The sequence below is a fragment of the Crassostrea angulata genome, chromosome 3 (genome assembly GCF_025612915.1).
Source record: "Crassostrea angulata isolate pt1a10 chromosome 3, ASM2561291v2, whole genome shotgun sequence".
Lineage (NCBI taxonomy): Eukaryota > Metazoa > Mollusca > Bivalvia > Ostreida > Ostreidae > Magallana > Magallana angulata.
This window is the reverse complement of record NC_069113.1, coordinates 31,275,735-31,296,731: the sequence shown is the minus strand read 5'-3', so window position 1 is coordinate 31,296,731 and position 20,997 is coordinate 31,275,735. Positions and strand designations below refer to the sequence as shown.

Here is a 20,997-nt window from a genome sequence, read left to right as displayed (position 1 = left end):
ATATAATATACATGTAGTTAACAAATGTTAATCATAGTTCACAGATGTGAATCTATATTTATCAGCAAAATATACTAGTCTAGTACTTCAACGACCTCCGATCCTCAGCAATGTTCGATAAGTCGAAATTATCCGGAATTTTTTTTTTGTTCGTATCCTAAATCTGCCTTTTTTAAAGACAAATTTAGTTAGTATTGAAGTGTTAATATTACGCAAAGTCATTCAACGAACTGCTTGGCTTAGTGGCTCCACGGAGACCTATATACTACCTAGAGGTACAAGAGGTCGAGCCACCGATGCACCAGTACAACCTTTTTTTTATAATTTGATCTCAACGTGTATACGTAATTTATTCCATCATATTCATCGCAGCCAAAATTGCAATAACTTCGTAAGATGCATTGATACCATCAACAAATTTCTTTTTATTTTATTTCAGTTATAAAGTTTAAAGGATAAATAACATTTTTATGATGAAAAAAAAATACTATGAGGCTGAGGATCGGAGAAGCTTAAGGGCCAGTCCAGGCTAATGGGACTAGGCCAGGTTTTAGAGTATGCCCCACCAAGCCAAGATATAAACAAACAAGCTGCGCAGTGCCTGGCACACCTAACAGCTAGTACTAACTGAACAGCCTTGTCGAGTGTAACAAGCATTAATTATGATGGACCATCGAATCGCTGAGTTATAAGGTTGTATAATATTTTCATTTACACTCCTCTGACACTACTATAATAGTATGGAGTTCATAATGTTTATCTTCATGCTCATTAACATTTTTTAAGGTATGGCGGGCAGTTCCTGCATGACCTTACTGAATTTTGTTGCATGTACATGTATATGTATTGTGAAGGTATACCCCCTAGATATGATAGGTTACAATGTATTTTGTAAAGTTCATTATCTACAAAAGGTTTGCTTCCAAACTTCAAACGTATGAGAGTTTTGTCTGATATTGCCTTACCTGTATATTTTATGTAAATTTCTGTGACCGCAGTTATTTGATATATGCTTCACGCCACATTTGACGAAAAATAAAAATAAGCTCTATGAACATAACTGATTTCAAAGACAATGACTAATAGTATATAGCGATCAGCAATGTTGCATACACATAGATGATAAGAGCCTAGATGATTTTTAGGCTGTATTATGCATTTTGTTATAGTAAAATTGGACAATTTATATATATACAAATCCCAATTCCTAATTCCTAATAAATAAATATACAAGTCTGTTTCAAAGTATCATTTTTTTTACATTTACTATATGCTTAATTCCAAGTTACACCACACCATAAACCCTGCTATAGTCTGTCCCAAGACATACTGATTTATGCAGCACATTTGGACAATTTTAATCAATATGAACATACGAGGGTCAATCAAAAAATACGAAGACAATGTGGCTGACTATCATATATTTTTCATGAAAGTCATACTTAACAAATTAATCTGTGCACAAACACTTATGTTATTGATATACAAAGTTTTAGTCCATTTGATGACACGGTATTTTTGTTATCCCTATTTAAAAACGACATGTTTTGTCACCACGGCGCACGGTAACGTTCAAAACATGACATCAAACTTAAACATGCACAGTTTATAGATATACCCTATCTTTATATCACGCCTAGTCTCTTGTGCCTTTCTCCTTACAGTTTAAAATTGCACTGAACCACTTAACATATTATTTGCTAACATTTGTTTGAGAATCATAAGTGAGTTCTTCAAAGTTTTTATTTTCTAACCGTGTATCTCGTAGTTTACAGTAAGGAGAACCCTGAACGTCTGTTGACGCTACTTATTTTTTGACCCAATACTTACATGCAGATATTTTACTCTCTTTCGGACTGTTTTATGTTCAAAATACAATCACCACCACCCCCACAAAATTCATTACAGTTAAACACAAACTTGCAAATAAATGTTGACTTATATTTTGCACCATTTAGCATTTTCACAGCTTGTGTCAGCCTTTTTCTTGGTTAAATTCATTTTGTTTGCACCTCTCGATGCGCCGTGACGTCCGGCGACGTCGATGTTTTTAGTCAATTCTAAAGAGGCCTATCTGTCTTTAGTTACTAATATTTCTTCGACAAAACAATATATCTCATCATTATTTGGAACATAGAATGCCAAGACAACACTTAATTTGAGGTTTTAATATTATTTGGTTTTAAGCCCAATTTATAGAGATATTACTTTCAACATTATATGGTTTATTGTTGACATAACACAATTTTTGACCGTGCGCCGTGATGTCATTTTTGCAGGAATAGATTCTAAATAATTCTTAGAAATAAAAGAATTTATTAACTTTTTTTCTTGCAAATTGTTTGAAACTATTGCTAAATTATGTCTACCAAATTTATTAATGATATGACGTTAAGTAACATAGCTATGACAAAAGTCTTCGTATTTTTTGATTGACCCTCGTACTTGTGAAAGTAGTGCAACTGATATCAATAAAAGCAAAAATATCCAAGATAATATATTCATTGAAACATTGTTTTTTACTCCAAAAGAAAAACACAAGAACGATAACAGATTTTTGTACACAGATTTAAAATGGGAAATGTTGACATCGCACAATTTTTCAAAGTTATCATCCGGGCATAGCTTTAGGTCTGTAGCTCCAGGTCTGAAAAAAATCGGATGGACGACCTGGGAGCTACAATGCTACCCATTCAAAAAATTGTGTATTTATTGCGCACAAAAACGTGTTTACATGGCTCTGAAAGTGTTTAACTATGGAGGGTAATCGTGTTCAAAAATCCAGACATGTAAACTTGTAAATCCGAATATGTAATCGTGTTGGTGTGTGAGTCTGAGTATGAATATGTGTAATTCTGATCGTGTAACCTTTAAAACTCGGGGATAAACACTTTAGAGTTGACCCCGCAGGTCTTTAATCTAATTTTTCCTACAGATGCTAATTGCAGCTGTAAAATGCTGTTTGTTTATTCACATGTAACCTGCAAGTATAATACAAACTTACATCTGTAATCTCTGCATTTGTATTTCCGTTTTCTGAAATATCACGGCTGACATCTTACAAATTGACAAATGTAAAGTCTACAAGTTTGTCGAATTTTGACATGACCATATATGGAAACAGTGACGTCACCGATAGAAAAAGGATAGCTGCAGGTAAAGGCATGCCGTAATCGCCGGAATAAGGACGGAATAAATAAAAAAAAAATATTAGGTAGGCCTATAATCATAATATCTCTGAATAACAACATTTCATAGAAAGAATCATTTTTCGGAAAATTGAATTAGGAGATTGGTGTACATTTTATCAAGAGAATGTATAAAAGATGCGAGTAAAGTATTCGATCGGCTTCAGATATCCTCTTAGAACTGAAAAAAAAAATACATTTAATGACTGTGTATGAATGCACGTGTATACAGATATATACGCATTCTTATTCATAGGCGTCGGAACCGGGTGAGGGGCAAGGGGGGCTTAGCCAAGTTGCCAAGTTAGACCTAACCATTAGGAACATAGCAACAGGGTTGATTCAGCCCCCCCCCTCCCACTTTTTCCTCGCAACAAACAAAATTGTTCCTTAAAAGACCTTAAAGAGAATGAAATATTAATAGTGATAGTAGGTATACTAGTAGAGTCATAGTAGGTATACTAGCACACCCCCCCCCCCCCCACCACCATCACCACGGATTAGGAATTTCATGATTTGGGGGAAAAAACTGGGCAGGTAAGATTGGAGTTATAGGTATACCTCCCCCCACGGATTATATAGGATTTTCATGATTTTGGGAATTCTTGTCAAGATTTTTTATGATTACTGTAGCCCCCCTTTCAATTTGCTTCCGACGCCACTGTTATTAGCTAGAGTACATGCAACAAATTGTTAAAGTATAGGCCTCGGCTGAATTAAGAAAATATCTCCAAATGCATCCTTATCGCTACCACAAAGTTGTGAAAAGACCCCTCCCCCCCCCCCCCCCCCGCGCAGCACATCCCCCGCGAAAATTTACACGGGGTCGGCCAGCTGAGTTACAAAGTTATCAATAAGAACTATTTAAAGACATTGGTTTTGAGATTGTGATTTATATGAGACGTGAGAAGCGACACCCCCTTAAAAAATGAATAAAAATTTCAAAGATAAGGTTAACTGTCGTGAAATTAAAATGTGTATAATTTATTTTAAGAAATGTTTCTTTGCATTGTCGGCAATATATGGGGAAAAAAGCCTATCATGCAGGTAAAAATTGGCATTTTTTAAGGTAATTATCCATACGTCACAAAACAACGTCTGACGTAATTCACGCGTTATTACGTTTTTTCCGTGCCCGATCTAATCGAAACCTAACGCTACGTAGTCTCGTTCAACCAGACGCTCGGCTGTCTCCGTAAAACTCCGACGAGCTCGTCGGAGTTTTACGGAGACAGCCGAGCGTCTGGTTGAACGAGACTAAACGCTACGTTGTACATGTGTTTCAAAACAAAAAAATCAAGCTGATCTAGAAATTAATTCAAAACAAATCTATTAAAAATCCTGAAAACTGCAATCAATTAGCCTATTACTCAGCGAAATGAAAATTTGACTGGGTTGTGTCGATTGAGTACTCGTTTTGAAAATATAGACCGCTTACTTTTGTCCTGCATAAACATCAATTCATTACAAGGCTGAACTTAATCCAATTCTTTGAACATTAATCCCTGAAAGTCCATAAACATCCAAAATGAAATCCTGACCGAGATCTATATATATTCCAGTGCATAAATAAGGGAGATAAATACACAAGGGGAAATAATTTGACTTATTTCATCTTTATCCTATATTCGCTTAGCAACGAGCATAGATATATTTTCAACAACAAAAAATGTTTTTAGAATTAAAATCATGCGCTGAAGAAAAGTTATTTCATTTTAAGAACAGTCTTTAAAACCATTAAAAAAAGGTTGAATAGAGGTTCTGTCTTAAAGGCATATCAGGTAGTTAGCATTATCCACGCGTGTGACTGCAATTTCTAAATACCGATCTCGATCCATAATACTTACCGATATCCAAAGATACAATCTTTTGCGGTTTAAATAATACGGATTAATCAACAGTTTGTTTAAATAATGTTTTCTAATTAACAATAATTTTAACATATTTTTTTAGAATGATGAAATAATAAACCTATGCACAATTTAAATTTTACGGATCTTTTTTCAAAATATATATTTTAATGATTTTTACCCAAAATACGCCCATTGTGATCCTGAAAAGGCCGGTCCCTTGGGTAAATTTATTTCCAGTTGATTAAGGGCGTTAAGGTTTAAATAATATCAAAATTTTAGAGAATTCTGTACGTAAATAAAATTATAAGAGCTTAAATTCTCTTTGAAAATTTATTTCATTTTATCTCATTTGTATGCGGATTTATCTTTTTTTGATAAATAAGCAAGTGTAACAAAAATTTTTGATTTGAAATAATAATTCCTTTATTTTACATAGGATATAAGTCAAAAAATGATTTTGTGAAATTCAAATTTCAGGCTTAGGCTTAAATTCTCTATGTATGAAAAAGCGCCATTTTCTGCAATCGGTTCTATTTTTAGCAACGACCCTAGCTCTTATAATACCGATGGACCACCCAACAGGGTAAAATTTGATGAGAAGATATCCTCAGATACATGTTTGAAAAATATGAAAAAATTCTGTACGCATTTTATTTATCTAGTGGGGTATGGACCATTACCTTAAATTATTTCAAGCAATTGTTACGGAATATGAGCATGACGTCCTGAATGTCGGTTCAATACAGACTCACTTTGTGAAGTTGGTTGATAAAAATTTTCTGGAGAGCTATATACCGGTATTATAATACAGCTTTACAGCCACTTGTGAACTAGCTGCAGGTCTATAGCTCCCGGTTTGAAAAAAATCAGATGGACAACCTGGGAGCTACAGTGCCTCCCATAGTAAAACTTTACCAAATATTTGCAGGTCGTTTATTCTAACTAATTCAGAAAAATAACAAGAGTACAGCTGTCAATGTAACAGCAAACTGGGTTTTCTTTTGTGTGAACATTATCCATGATCCATTTGTCAATCCTGAATTGATAAATACTACATATCGAAAGAAATGGGGTACTCTATATGCAAAGTTTTTGCCCAAAAATGACTAAGTTTAACAGCTGAAATATCATAAATTATCAGAAATCTAAATCCTAGCAATTTGCATACCTCTGATATATGTATAATTGATCTGCAAAAGAACAACTTCCTATCTTGAAAACTGTTCGAGGAGTTATCGGTACAATAAGGGTATATTTTTGACAGCCACTCGCCCGCCCGCCATTTTTACTATTTCAATAATCGGAAACCCGGTTAAAAATTCTCTCTCAAAATTCGTAGAATTCATAAGCAATGGAGTTACATGGGACCTCACGGCGGTCTTCGAACCCCATGCCGCTTAAAATATATTTACCCCCTTAGGAAATTTCTTGATCCGTCTCATTTTTAGAAAAGAGTACGCATTAACTTTTATTCCAGCTTAAATTACATGTCAATTTTTTTTTTATAGAAATAAGATATTAGGCATTTCCTTTTATAATACCACGAGATTTATATTACGGAAATTAGCGCATTCATCACATCGGCAACGATTTTTTTTCTTCATGAACCTCTTCCTGTTTGGTCCAGTTTCAATCATACCTCATTTTTTAAAAATAAAAATAATACTGGTGTTTTCGATAGAAAAGGTGTTGTTCATTAAAAGCTTATTGCGACAGTTTAGCTGAATATTATGTTTATTTTTCGTTCATTCCGGCGGTTACGGCATATGCCTTTTCCCGCAGCAAGGCAGTTGCCATATAAGGTCATGTCAAAATTCGACAAACTTGTAGACTTTACATTTGTCAATTTGTATCATGTCAGATGTGCTATTGCCGAGCCTGGAGTTACAAATGCAGAAACTACGGATTGAAAGTGTGCAAAGTTGAAGGATTAATTAACTAATGTAAACAATTAAGTTGCAAAATGTGCATCATGCGAAGGAACTGAGTCAAATCTTACACGTATGTATGCCCGAGTTTTTTAGGTTACACGATCAGCATTACATACTCCGGCTCACACATCAACACGATTGCATATTCAGATTTACAAGTTTACATGTCTGGATTTTTGAACACGATTACCCTCCATATTTAACCACCATCACCAATCCCCTAAAGTGAAGTGGTGCAGTTTGTTTACAATGTCATGTAAAAATGGCGACTCTTGTCTCGGTGTAAACTTGACATACAAGTACTCGATTTTCCGAGGTTGATAGCGTTCTCCGGAGAAAGTCTGGGGCAAATAAAGAGACGATATCAGTAGTAAATTGCATGAAAAATTTAATGGTACCAATTGTTTTCACAGAATATGCGTATAAATAAGGCGAATCAATCCAAAACTAGCGCACGATTTTATGTGCAATATATACACAACTTTTTTTCAATGGGTGGCAACTGTAGCTCCTAGCTCTTCTATCCGATTTTTTTTTCAGACCGGGAGCTAAAGATCTAGACTTGCATCTAGGTATTGTTCAATTAAAAATCCCCGTAGATTCCTTAATTTTAGCAAGGGACGTTTCAAATGAGAAAATTTTTCATACTGTTGATTGATCAACATCCTTTGATCGCCGATGTATTTATGATTATCGAGTAATTAAGCAAAATGTGAATCGATGTTATCTTGAATGAACAAAGTGGAAGCTTTAGGGGCCCCCCAAACGCCTCATCTGAAACATGATTATACATGTATATTAAAAAAAAATCGAAGAAAAGACATAATTTGCGTTTGCATTCTCTGAGTATAATGAGTTGATAATTTTGATAATGGCGTGATCAAATCCAATAAAACCCAAATAGATTTATGATATATATGATCACGCCCCGACCGAAATTATTACCTCATAATATTCAAAGAATGACTTCTTATTACTTACATGTATATTTATATAATTTTCAGAAATTGTACGATGAGATATTTTAATATAAATAAGCAAACCCCGCTTGCACCCTACTTATATGTCATTCGAATTTATTGTACAAAATCGATACGTAGTGTTATCACTGGCAAAGACACTAAAAAAATCTAAAGATTTTATGATGCATTTTTAAAAACTCTATTCTCAGGTGAAAACAACCCCTTTGTTACAATGGGGAAGCTGAGGGCTTTTATCATTGAGTTGGACAACCCACAGGGCGTCTTTTTTGCCGGGAATTGTGTCTCCGGGAGGTTGTATATTGAGCTGGATGCAGAGATGAACATGAGGGGTAATTTCTGGACATGGTTATGCTTCTTTCAATTTTCAGATGAATAACATACATTTGTTGAAACTAGAACTTGAACACTTTAATATGGTTCGAAAAGAGTATCTCTTATTCTTTTTGATAATAAATAAATGTGAATGCATTTTTTTTTCGTTTAAGTTATGAAATCATAATTATTATTATCTATTCCAGCCGTAATTTTTTTTTGAAATTTGGGTGAAATGGTGGGGATGGGGGCTCACAGAGCTAAATTTATTTGATTTTCATTAACACATCGTTATCGTTAATCCTTTCACTCGTGTAATGTAGGGAATTGAGGTAAATATTCTTTTGCTTTCTGTTCAACATTAAAAAAGAAGCATGAATGGTTCCATTTCCCAAGTCAAGAGTTTCTGATCCGCTCCGCTCTACATAAACCCTTGATCGAATAGGCAGAGTTTAACGGGGTTAGAAACCTCGCACGCTGGTTTGTGTCATATAAGTTTGCATGATCCAATAAGAAATGTTAATTGTGCATTGATCAATGTTGAACCGTTGAGACAGGCTAATAAGTATTTGTCTTACTGCTATCGGTTTTTAGTCCGAGTGAATCCATCTTTTCTACAAATTTGATTTTGTTCATGGGAGCAGCCCTACTGCTAAATTATTTCTGTCGGTCAGAACATTTTAATTTCAATTCTTTATTCACTCAAGACCAGTTCACTGGTATTTGAGGTTCAAAATCAGTATATACAAATGTACGCAAACACAGCCAAGGAGCACATGTACAGTAGGAGTAATAATGATAAAAAAAGGTTAAGTTTACAATACAGTAGGTTGTTAAAGTTGGTTTCTGGAAGAACAGACTTTAAAAATTTTCTTTAGTTAATAAATCTTGACAAGTTTTTTAGTTTTTAGCTCACCTGAGCTGAAAGCTCAAGTGAGCTATTCTGATCACATTTTGTCTGTCGTCCGTCTGTCCGTCCGTCCGCCTGTCTGTCCGTCTGTCCGTAAACTTTTCACATTTTCAACATCTTCTCAAAAACTACTGGGCCAATTTCAACCAAACTTGGCACAAATCATCCTTAGGCAAAGGGGATTCATAGTTGTGAAAATTAAGGGCTACAGCCGTTTTCAAGGGGAGATAATTAGAAATTAATTAAAAATTTCGAGAAATTTTCAAAAATCTTCTTCTAAAGAACCAGAAAGCCAGGAAAGCTGAAATTTGTGTGGAAGCATCCTCAGGAGGTGTACATTCAAAGTTGTGAAATTCATGATCCCCGGGGGTAGGGTGGGGCCACAATGGGGGGGGGGGGGTCGAAGTTTTACATAGTAATACATAGAGTAAATCTTTAAAAATTTTCTTCTCAGAAACTAATCAGCCAGGAAAGCTGAAACCTATGTGGAAGCATCCTCAGGTAGTGTATATTCAAAGTTGTGAAATTCATGATCCCCGGGGGTAGGGTGGGGCCACAATGGGGGGTCGAAGTTTTACATAGGAATACATAGAGTAAATCTTTAGAAATCTTCTTCTCAGAAACTAATCAGCCAGGAAAGCTGAAACTTGTGTGGAAGCATCCTCAGGTAGTGTAGATTCAGAGTTGTGAAATTCATGATCCCCGGGGGTAGGGTGGGGCCACAATGGGGGGTTGAAGTTTTACATAGGAATACATAGAGTAAATCTTTAAAAATCTTCTTCTCAGAAACTTATCAGCCAGAAAAGCTGAAACCTATGTGGAAGCATCCTCAGGTAGTGTATATTCAAAGTTGTGAAATTCATGATCCCCGGGGGTAGGGTGGGGCCACAACGGGGGGTCGAAGTTTTCCATAGGAATATATAGAGTAAATCTTTAAAAATCTTCTTCTCAGAAACTAATCAGCCAGGAAAGCTGAAACTTGTGTGGAAGCATCCTCAGGTAGTGTAGATTCAAAGTTGTGGAAATCATGATCCCTGGGGTAAGGGTGGTGCCACAATGCGGGGGTCGAAGTTTTACATAGAAATATATAGCGTAAATCTTTAAAAATCTTCTTCTCAGAAACTAATCAGCCAGATGATTCTTTATAATTGTTAAGACTTTGGCCCCAGGACAATTCTTCGGCTTTACAAGAAGGTTCAGAGTTTGGTGTAGCTTTATATCCCATATATAAACAATTGTTAAGGATCTTTTTGAGAACTGCAATACTCAACATGTGATATGACTATAAAATCATCCTGTTAGAAAAGGGACTAATGATTATAAACATAAGAATATCCAGGGGGAAAAATGGATTTTATTTATACAGGATCTACATGTATTATTGTACATTGTCCAGATAGTTTGTATTATGACTCCATTAAGCTGATTTTATCATATCTATTGTTCCTCAGGTGAGCGATGTGGCCCATGGGCTTCTTGTTCTACATTAAATGTATTCATGAGCTCGTTAAATTTTATAATATTTGGGTTTTCATAATATCTCTTGGACAAAAACAAGAGGTCACAAAAGTTATAAAATGAGTACTCTCACTAGATGGCGTAGTCGTTAACTTGCAGATGTATTGTCTTTTCGGTCTCGAGTTTATGAAGAGCGGAGCGGATCAGAAATCCTTGACTTGGGAATATAGGCTGGTTTGGAAATTAGCACAAATTTTAAAGAACTTTCATTTAAATGGCAGTTTTAATTCATATTCAGGTTCTTAGATATTTCTCACTTTTTTTCTAATATCAGAAATAAGGTTGAAATTCAAAGGAGCTACAAATGTTTACTGGACAGAATCACGCACCACAGGGACCGGAAGTAAAGCCGAAACGGTAACAGATAGTTACAGTGCACACGAAACATATTTCGAACAACGTGTTCCAGTTTTTGGAAAAGGTACTGTTTACTCTAGTATAACAAAGTTCTGTTTTCTCTCTTTTTTGTTGTTGTTTCGAATTGTTAAACACTACACAAATCGTTCTATTAATTTCTGAAGAAATCTGATCATATTAATTAAGAAGATGGGGGAATAAGACAGGGAAAATACCAATGGGGCTCAGATATGATACTGAAAAATGAATACATCAAAATATCTGTAAAGTCTTTCAAAAATTCGTTCAAACGATGTATATTTTATATAACATCGATTTCTAAACCTGAGATAAATGGGCTCAATACTTGGAATACATTGATTTGAACTGGCATTTTTGTACCAAATTTTCAAATAGTCTCATTTTTAGCTCACCTGAGCCAAAGGCTCAAGTGAGCTTTTCTGATCACAATTTGTCCGTGTCTGTCGTTGTCGTTGTCGTCGTCGTTGTCGTCGTCGTTGTAAACTTTTCACATTTTCATCTTCTTCTGAAGAACCACTGGGCAGATTTCAACCAAATTTGGCACAAAGCACCACTTGGTGAAGGGGATTCAAGTTTGTTCAAATGAAGTGCCATTCCCTCTTTAAAGGGGAGTTAATTGAGAATTATTGAAAATTTGTTGGTATTTTTCAAAAATCTTCTTCTCAAAAACTATTCGGCCTGAAAAGCTTCAACTTGTGTGGAGGCATCCTCAGGTAGTGTAGATTCAAGTTTGTTCAAATCATGGTCCCCGGGGGTAGGGAGGGGCCACAAGAGGGGGATCAAGTTTTACATAGGAATATATAGAGAAAATTTTTAAAAATCTTCTTAAAAACTATCAGGCCAGAAAAGCTCAAATTGAAATGGGAGTACCTCAGGTAGTGTAAATTCAAGTTTGTTCAAATCATGGTCCCCGGGGGTAAGGTGGGTCCACAATTGGGGGATCAAGTTTTACATAGGAATATATAGAGAAAATCTTTAAAAATCTTCTTCTCAAAAACTGTTCGGCCAGAAAAGCTCAAATTGAAATGGGAGCATCCTCAGGTAGTGTAGATTCAAGTTTGTTTCAATCATGGTCCCCAGGGGAAGGGTGGGGCCACAATTGGGGGATCAAGTTTTACATAGGAATATGTAGAGAAAATCTTTAAAAATCTTCTTCTCAAAAAATAACAGGCCAGAAAAGCTCAAATTTGATTGGAAGCATCCTCAGATAGAGTAGATTCAAGTTTCTTCAAATCATGGTCCCCGGAGGTAGGGTGGGGCCACAAGAGGGGATCAAGTTTTACATAAGAATATATTGAGAAAATCTTTTAAAATCTTCTTCTCAAAAACTATTAGGCCAGAAAAGCTCAAATTTGAGTTGAAGCATCCTCAGGAAGTGTAGATTCAAGTTTCTTCAAATCATGGTCCCCGGGGGTAGGGAGGGCCACAATTGGGGGATCATGTTTTACATATGAATATATAGAGAAAATCTTTAAAAATCTTCTTCTCAAAAACTATTAGGCCAGAAAAGCTCAAATTTGATTGGAAGCATCCTCAGGTAGTGTAGATTCAGGTTTGTTCAAATCATAGTCCCCGGGGGTAGGGTGGGGCCACAATTGGGGGATCAAGTTTTACATAGGAATATATAGAGAAAATCTTTAAAAATATTCTTCTCAAAAACTATTGGGCAAGAAAGCTCAAATTTGAGTGGAAGCATCCTCAGATACTGTAGATTCAAGTTTGTTCAAATTATGGTCCCCGGGGAGAGGGTGGATCCACAATTGGGGGATCAAGTTTTACATAGGAATATATAGAGAGAATCTTTAAAAATATTCTGGGAAAGTTTTCGGTCCATAACTCAGTACTTAATGTGAAAGCACAGGTTATGCAGATTTATGTTTGATGAAACCATGATTCCCTAGAGAAAAGTGGGGCCACAAAATGGGAGGGGGGGGGGAAGTATATAGGAATAGAGAAAAATCTTCTTACAGTAAAAACAACAAAAGGGGCTTGGTATTTACCAAAAAATAAGAGGTGGATAAAATTGGCAGATTTTTAATTTTTTTTAACAAGATCTACTGTACTCAGTTGTCGGGATATTTTGATACTGTAATGCTAATTTGATCAGAATTAAGGCAATTGTTGCTCAGGTGAGCGATGTAACCCCTGGGCCTCTTGTTTAAAACTTTAATGCCTTTCTTTTATAGATTGAGTCTGCGCTCCGCATTTTTTTTTTGGTCATATTCTAAAGAAGCTCTAATGAAAAGATAAATCAATCAACAAAAACAGATGACTCACTACTGTATATTTTGTATCCCAGCAATTGAACGCTTTCTTTTAATGAAAGGTGTTGGAATGGGCAGTGAAAATAGTTTACCCCCAGGGGAGCACTTCTTTCCATTTTCCCTTCAACTGCCTCCTACCTTACCCTCGTCATTTGAAGGCGGGGTAGGATATGTCCGTTATACAATCAAGGGGACCATTGACAAACCCTGGAAGTTTGACCACGACACAAAAAGGCCTTTTACTGTCACGTCATTATTAGACTTGAACACCTATCCCAACGCTACGGTATAAAACCGTGTTATTTATTTATTTATTTATTTATTTATTTATTTATTTATTTATTTATTTATCTATTTATCTATCTATTCATGGCATCACACTATTTCTCAATAAGTTTGTCATAACATAATTATACGTTAATAATCTTTATTAAATCCTGATACGTTGTGTCTTCTGAACAGAGTGAGGTAAGGAATCTCCATCAGAAATACCTGTGCTGTTTGTGCTGTAGGTCCGGACCGATTTCCGGACTAATTAAATTGGACAGATCCGGATACGTTCCTGGAGAAATGATACCATTCAACGCTGAAATTCAAAACATGAGCTCGAGGGACTGTGCTCCATCTCTCAAATTGAATATGGTAAATATGGTGAACATATATTTTATTTTTTTTAAATATAGTTTTACATATTTCTAGAAACGCATGATTAAGAATAAGACAATTGTAGGTATCTTTTTTAGATTTCAGTGTCATTTATGATTTTAAGGCGGGCTTTTGCTAAAGCAAAGCTTGGCCGTTAGCAGGCAAACCGCCGATGTTACTAAAAATAGAACAACTGCAAAAGTAAACAAAAATTGAAAAGCGTTTAAGAAAAAAGCTTCCGCTGAACAAATAAAAAGTCACTCAGAAAGCAATACCTTATTAAGTAAATCTCAGATTACGCATGCTTACTGGGTGGTGGTTGGGGGAGGTTTAAGGGGACTTTAAAGTGTTCCTGTTTATGCATGGTATGGAACCGAGGAAGGTAGTTGCCCATACATAACTCATAGCTTCTGCATTGAAGGTTACACTTTTCCACGCTACTACCAGTACAAAAACAACTTCACAGGAAATCATCAGAATGAATCACCAAGTCGTCCCCGCAGGAGAAACAGAGATCTGGGCAGACCGAATTCAGGTCCCTCCTTTGCCTCCCTCTTTTCTCATGGGGTGCAGCATCATCGATATCAATTATAATTTAGAGGTAAAAAAAAATATACATGCACTACACATGTGGTCTTTTTTTGTGATAACAAGAATTATTATTGTTTCACTGTAAAACAAAATTGATATCGATGAGAAATATTGAATAAACATGTAGTTTTGAATAATGATTAATTTACAAATAAATATTAATTTAAGGCCTTCTCATGTTTTTTAAACTAAACTAGTCAATAGTTGACAAAATTTATACATTCTTCTGTTTGTGGCTTTTTGATGACTTGAAAATAAATTAAAACGGCATCAAATAACGTGAAGTGTTAGTTTATATCCGAGACTGTGTCCAAGAACATAGATGAACATGTAGATAAACATGTTGTTTTGTATGACATTTCTAAACAGTGTTAATCTAAACATTTATTTTCTAGATTGAAATAGAGCAGCCATTTTATGTTAAAATATGCTTAATATATGACTTGAAATAACTCTACACAATTAAAGTTACATAATGTATAAAAAAAAATCGGATAATCGAATTTAATTTTTGGAAAATGACATCAGAAATAAGAGATGTTATAGAATTATTTACATTTGGGAGGTGTAACAGTTACGCATTCAAAACCATACCATCATGCAGAATTGCAAGTCCAGGTATCTTTGAAAATAATTTTTCAACTCTTTTCTTCTTAAAAAAAATATTTTGGAATCTTGTAGCCGTTACTTTTGTTGGGAAATCAGCTGTCAGGAGGTTTCACGCCACCTCGGCGTTAATACAGGAAAAGAAAGTAAACAAACAAATGCATAATTATGAAATATTCCAATGTTCTAACTGTAGTTAACCATTGCACCCTCTGGACCGGCTTATGATCTTAACGTTCCTGTGCCGATCATCATTGGAACAATACCGTTGTACTCTGTTGTCCAGCAATACCAAACACAATATGAAACATCTCTTCAAGAACAAGCACCTCCCTTTGCTCCGCCAGGCGCGGAAACCTCACTAACGCAACTACCCATGCGTAAGTCAAATTAAGTTTAGATCTAGAAGTGAAGAGTTCGTAGTGACATAGTATGCATTTCTGTATCAATATGATTATAGAATAACAAATCCTAAACATTTTTTTTCAAAACTTCAGTATCAGCCATTGTTGAAAAAGATTACTTTTTCGTTGCAGCGCCCCCTAGCTACAGTGAGTGTGTGTTCGGTAAAACCAACATCCGGGAGGAAGACGACTCCGAACACACGCGGGGAGAAATGGACTACGCCCCGGCCTACACCTATTATGACTGGTCCAAACAGTCTCAGTTCAATTTAAAAATATGATTTATAACAATCATATTTCTAAGCTGACAGAGATACTTTTATATTTATGCTTGGCAAAACCTCATTTGTTTACACAGTCATGTACTTACGATTATTTTTTTAAAAAATGTTCTTAAAGTTTTACGATATTGTATGAATCTCATTTCTCCATTGATGTCATATATATCTTGCTTACAAAGGATATTAAGATAATTTTGATGCATTAATGCTTAAAAGTCGACATCATATTATCTTGTAGCTGTGTTCACGTACATGTAGAGTTGATATCAAATTAAGGACGGAATTTTTGCAATATTTTGTGTATTTGTCCTTTTATACATCAATCTTTCTAGCTGCATGTCTAGATTAATTCAGATTTTTTTTTTCAAGCATATAAATCTTTAAAACATTGAACAGCAAGTTACATGTATATGCCTTTACGTGTTCTCTCATAATCTCTCTCAGTATATGACAATATTTATGTAGCGTTAAAAATCAAAAATATTAAAACTGTAGCCATAAAAAAACTGCCATGCAACAAAATGTGGTATCAACATGATATCGCATTAAGAATTCAATGCGATACGATACATTTGTAATGTTTGGAAACTGCATTTTAGACTTGTTAAAAAAATCACGGTCACATTAGCATATTATCATCATGCGTTCATGGTTGTAACATATGCATGATGGTAATCAATTTATGTCAGATTCAACGGAACACACATTAGCTAAATCATTCCCTGATACTGATCTAACACTTTTTATTTTGCATCTTAAAAATGATTAATTTTTAGATCACCTGAGCTGAAAGCTCAAGTGAGCTATTCTGATCACATTTTGTCTGTCGTCCGTCTGTCTGTCCGTCTGTCTGTAAACTTTTCACATTTTCAACATCTTTTCAAGAACCACTGGGCCAATTTCAACCAAACGTGGCACAAAGCATCCTTAGCCTAAGGGGATTCAAAGTTGTGAAAATTAAGGACCACGCCCTTTTATAAGGACCACGCCCTTTTGCAAAGGGAGATAATTAGGAATTTATGAAAATTTTCGAGAAATTTTCAAAAATCTTCTTCTCATGAACCATAAGACCAGGAAAGCTGAAACTTGTGTGAAAGCATCATCAGGTAGTGTAGATTCAAAGTTGTGAAAATCATGACCTCCGGTGGTAGGGTGGGGCCACAATGGGGGGGGGGGGGTCGAAGTTTAACATGAATATATAGAGTAAATCTTTAAAAATCTTCTTCTTAGAAACTAATCAGCCAGCAAAACTGAAACTTGTGTGATAGCATCCTCAGGTAGTGTAGATTCAAAGTTGTGAAAATCGTGACCCTCGGGGGTAGGATGGGGCCACAATGGGGGGGGGGGATCGAAAGTTTACATAGGAATATACAGAGAAAAATCTGAGAAAATTTTCTTCTCATGAACCATAAGACCAGGAAAGCTGAAACATGTGTGGAAGCATCCTCAGGTAGTGTAGATTCCATGTTGTGAAAATCGTTACCCCGGGGGGTAGGATGGGGCCACAATGGGGGGAGGGGTCGAAGTTTTCCATAGGAATATATAGAGTAAATCTTCAAAAATCTTCTTCTCAGAAACTAATCAGCCAGGAAAGCTGAAACTTGTGTGGAAGCATCCTCAGGTAGTGTAGATTCCAAGTTGTGAAAATCATGATCCCCAGGGGTAGGTTGGGGCCACAATGGGGGGTTAAATTTTAACAAAGGAATATATAGAGTAAATCTTTAAAAATCTTCTTCTCAGAAACTAATCAGCCAGATGATTCTTTATAATTGTTAAGACTTTGGCCCCAGGACAATTCTTTGGCCTCACAAGAAGGTTCAGAGTTTGATGTAGGTTTATATCCCATAAATAAACTATTGTTAAGGATCTTTTTGAGAACTGCAATGCTCAACATATGATATGACTATAAAATCATCCTGTTAGAAAATGGACTAATGATTATAAACATAAGAATATCTAGGGGGAAAATGAATAAATTTTAATTTTAAATAAATTAAAAAAAAATAAATTTTATTTATACAGGATCTACATGTATTATTGTACATTGTCCAGATAGTTTGTATTATGACTCCATTAAGCTGATTTTATCATACCTGCTGTTCCTCATGTGAGCGATGTGGCCCATGGGTCTCTTGTTAAAGATTTCTGTTGATATGTTAACAGAATCATCATTTGTCATTAAATTATTCAAATTCAAATTTCAGTTGCAGAGAACTCCACTAGCCTCTAAGAGTATAGTGCGATCTTTTCGTTTAAAACGCATCAATAGTCATAACTAACACAGATAAACACAGCACATTTAATTTCATTATTTATTAGATACAAACACGTGACAACAACTGGAGGTTCTTTATCCCACAACAGGAGAGTGTACCTCAGCAAACCTAGATATGAAATAATAAAGATGTGTAAATATTTCTGTTAAATTTTGCTATGCATATTTTAAGCCTCATAAGCTATACAACTGCAGTTCAGTTCATAAGCCACACAACTGCAGTTCAGTTATGCACCATAAATTCCAAAAGATTCGAGAACATAATTTTTTTTATTATATAAGAAGGCTTTGTGGAAAAGAAAAACTATTACCATCAGATTTGCCTCAAAGTTTAAAATATGTTAATAGTTTTGTCCAAAAACCATTATTTAGTAAAGAAAAATCCAAATATAGATGCTTTAAAAGGCCATTCTCCTGTATCGTTAATTATAGATCTCTGTCTAAATGTAATAAACATTGCCTAAAAATTGCCACCACCATCCAGGCTTCTTTAAGCAATAAGAAATTATAAAATATACGAACTAATTCGTTTTTTAAAAGGAAAACACGAAGAGCTTCATGTGGTTGTATTCTGAGATTTTCGCTGAATATATTTCGCTTTAGTTTTTGGTTTAAACGCTATTACTATGGTTAGAATCAATTATCCCTGTAAAAATGATACGCTTCTGTACTTAACCAATATTTTTTTTCCTTTAGTTTGATTTGAACATATTTTGTTATGCAAATATACATTTACATAAATGGATTAGGCAACAGCGGCAATGCCTATGTAAGCCTTCTCCATAGTTTCCTTTAGTTTGGTGTAACGAATAGTATATTTTGATAAATGCATTATTGAAAAAATACACATACGGCATTTCACAGATATAAGTGGATTCGAAGGTGCATGGCTCATCTACCCAGTGCCAGAGGAATCCGTACGGGGCATCGTAAGTGATGGCGGCACAGTTCTCGGCACCCCCTCTGTTGTTGGGCTGTGTGGGTCCCCAGTGGTTGTATGTTATAGTCTGTCCACTGGACGACCACACCCAAGTCCCTTCATGGACTATATCATTGGCACCAATGTAAAATTCAACGCTATCTGAAAGAGAAAAAAACACATTCCAGTAAAGAATTTTACATGATTCAAGCACATACCAGTAAGTGCAGTTTAAAAGCACATGACTTAAAAAATGAAGTTAACTTGAAAAATTAATATAATTGATATTTGAATGCACATGATGATTTGCTCGTAAGCACAAAGTAAGAGCAGTTTGAAAGCACAAGACTTCAAAAATGAAGAAAAAATAATAATACTAACTTGTTTGTGCAACGAGGTTGGCTAGATGTTTCTGCGTTCCAGCATCATCAACGGTGGCAAGCGTGGCGACTCTTCCATACTGTTTACCAATGACCTCGCACAATTTCTATTGAAAATCACCATAAAAGTGTTCTATTTTGCATAGATGTTATAAAAACATTCCCTCTTTTAATTTTGTAAAATTAATTTAAAAAAAAAAACAACTTTGTTATCTACAGTAATAAACGCTTAAAAAAAAATCTTAAGGAGGCTAGGTGGTGAACAAATTAGCCATAATATCTTTTTTTAAATTTCAAGGTATGATCTCTTTGGCTATAAACTATTATCTGGTAAAGAAAAATATATTTAACTGTTAAAATTTGGGCATTTTCCTACATTCTCATAGAGAGCTCTTCTTTTAAATATTACTATTAATAATAATCAATACAGTCTAAAAATGGCCTCGACCCTCGAGCCATCTTACAGTGGATATCAAGTTAAAGAAATGATATTCACAAGGGCATCGGCGAATGTTTCGTTATCCCGACTGAGGAAGAAACATCTATCATTGTAGTGATTCCAGTCAGCTGGACATCTCGCCAAAACTGAAATTCGAAATGAAAAAAAAAAAAATAATCGCCAAATTCATTCCTTGTGACCACATACAAATAATGCGTAGAACCATTTTAACAGGGGCTTGGACTTTGGGTAGTTGTGTCAAACAGCAATGTGACGTGGGCATGTCTACTAGTATTTCAGTGCTAGCTACTCAGCCGTCACGGTGGCTCTTTGAAATCAACAAGATGTGTCTGGCTTTAGATTTAAGACTACGCAATCGGTCCATATTTCGCTTGAAACCAGCGTCATTTTTAACTTGTTTTGACGCATGAAATAAATTGTTACGTCTTACTGCAAGTCCAAGGCCTTGTTAAAATGGTTCTAAATATAGGTGATATAACGTAAAAGAAAAAAAGTAAGGGATTTCTTACCAGTTGCGAATACAGTAAAAGCAATGAAGAGTAGGATGTTCATAATGGACGGGAATGGAAGCTTGTTCACACTTGGGATGGCAGTTAGAAAAAGAATGAGTTTATATAACCCGCTGAAAATGATAAGAATCAGTGTCTGTGGGAAAGGGTTATAAACTAGAATAAAACATAGAACAAACGTGCGGAAGATCATACATATTCTTGATAACCTTGCGTCACTGCATCATGAAATAGCGATTTAAATAGATTTATTTTCAATCCAAAACAAACATTCGAGAAAACTTGTATTGATAAATTTTCCTGGCTACCAACCGTTCATTATAAGGACGGGACGGGGGATTCAAATCACAGTTTCCTTGAATGTATATACATGCATAAATTTCATTAATCATAATATACTGCAGAAAAATTAATATTCCTCTTTTTTTTTATCATTTTATGTGATTTGGCAATTACAATTTTCGTTTCGTTGTTCAAATATATCAAATTGGCCATTAGTTCTTCCTAAAATTTTGAGATTTGATGTATTGAACTATAAACTATAATTATTCCCCCTAGCCCAGTGAGTAGTGTTCACCGATCGGGATCTT

The 20,997-nt window shown here is 35.2% G+C and overlaps 2 protein-coding genes across 2 annotated transcripts; one reads left to right on the top strand and one right to left on the bottom strand.

The window, feature by feature from the left end:
- The first annotated feature begins 584 nt into the window (after positions 1 to 584).
- LOC128176705 (arrestin domain-containing protein 3-like) lies at positions 585 to 18,279 on the top strand. Its single transcript, XM_052843217.1, has 8 exons — positions 585 to 693; positions 8,144 to 8,284; positions 10,970 to 11,116; positions 13,400 to 13,623; positions 13,800 to 13,979; positions 14,404 to 14,583; positions 15,376 to 15,559; positions 15,716 to 18,279. The coding sequence occupies exons 2-8, from the start codon at positions 8,167 to 8,169 to the stop codon at positions 15,862 to 15,864; spliced, it is 1,182 nt and encodes a 393-aa protein (XP_052699177.1). The 5' UTR covers positions 585 to 693; positions 8,144 to 8,166; the 3' UTR covers positions 15,865 to 18,279.
- LOC128176707 (C-type lectin domain family 4 member E-like) lies at positions 15,969 to 20,531 on the bottom strand. The gene is made up of 5 exons (XM_052843219.1): positions 20,408 to 20,531; positions 19,935 to 20,023; positions 19,440 to 19,545; positions 18,992 to 19,220; positions 15,969 to 18,248 (listed from the first exon to the last, which is right to left on the bottom strand). The coding sequence occupies exons 1-5, from the start codon at positions 20,448 to 20,450 to the stop codon at positions 18,215 to 18,217; spliced, it is 501 nt and encodes a 166-aa protein (XP_052699179.1). The 5' UTR covers positions 20,451 to 20,531; the 3' UTR covers positions 15,969 to 18,214.
- Positions 20,532 to 20,997: the final 466 nt, after the last annotated feature.

What these genes read in the sequence shown, in the direction of transcription:
- LOC128176705 (XM_052843217.1), top strand. Translation starts at nt 8,167, where the DNA reads ATGGGGAAGCTGAGGGCTTTTATCATTGAGTTGGACAACCCACAGGGC. An exon ending in CATCTCTCAAATTGAATATG is followed by an intron (nt 13,980 to 14,403) that starts GTAAATATGGTG and finishes TCTGCATTGAAG; the next exon opens with GTTACACTTTTCCACGCTAC. An exon ending in ATATCAATTATAATTTAGAG is followed by an intron (nt 14,584 to 15,375) that starts GTAAAAAAAAAT and finishes TTCTAACTGTAG; the next exon opens with TTAACCATTGCACCCTCTGG.
- LOC128176707 (XM_052843219.1), bottom strand. Translation starts at nt 20,450, where the DNA reads ATGAACATCCTACTCTTCATTGCTTTTACTGTATTCGCAACTG. An exon ending in CAACCTCGTTGCACAAACAA is followed by an intron (nt 19,221 to 19,439) that starts GTTAGTATTATT and finishes TTTCTCTTTCAG; the next exon opens with ATAGCGTTGAATTTTACATT. An exon ending in ACTTATATCTGTGAAATGCC is followed by an intron (nt 18,249 to 18,991) that starts GTATGTGTATTT and finishes TTTCATATCTAG; the next exon opens with GTTTGCTGAGGTACACTCTC.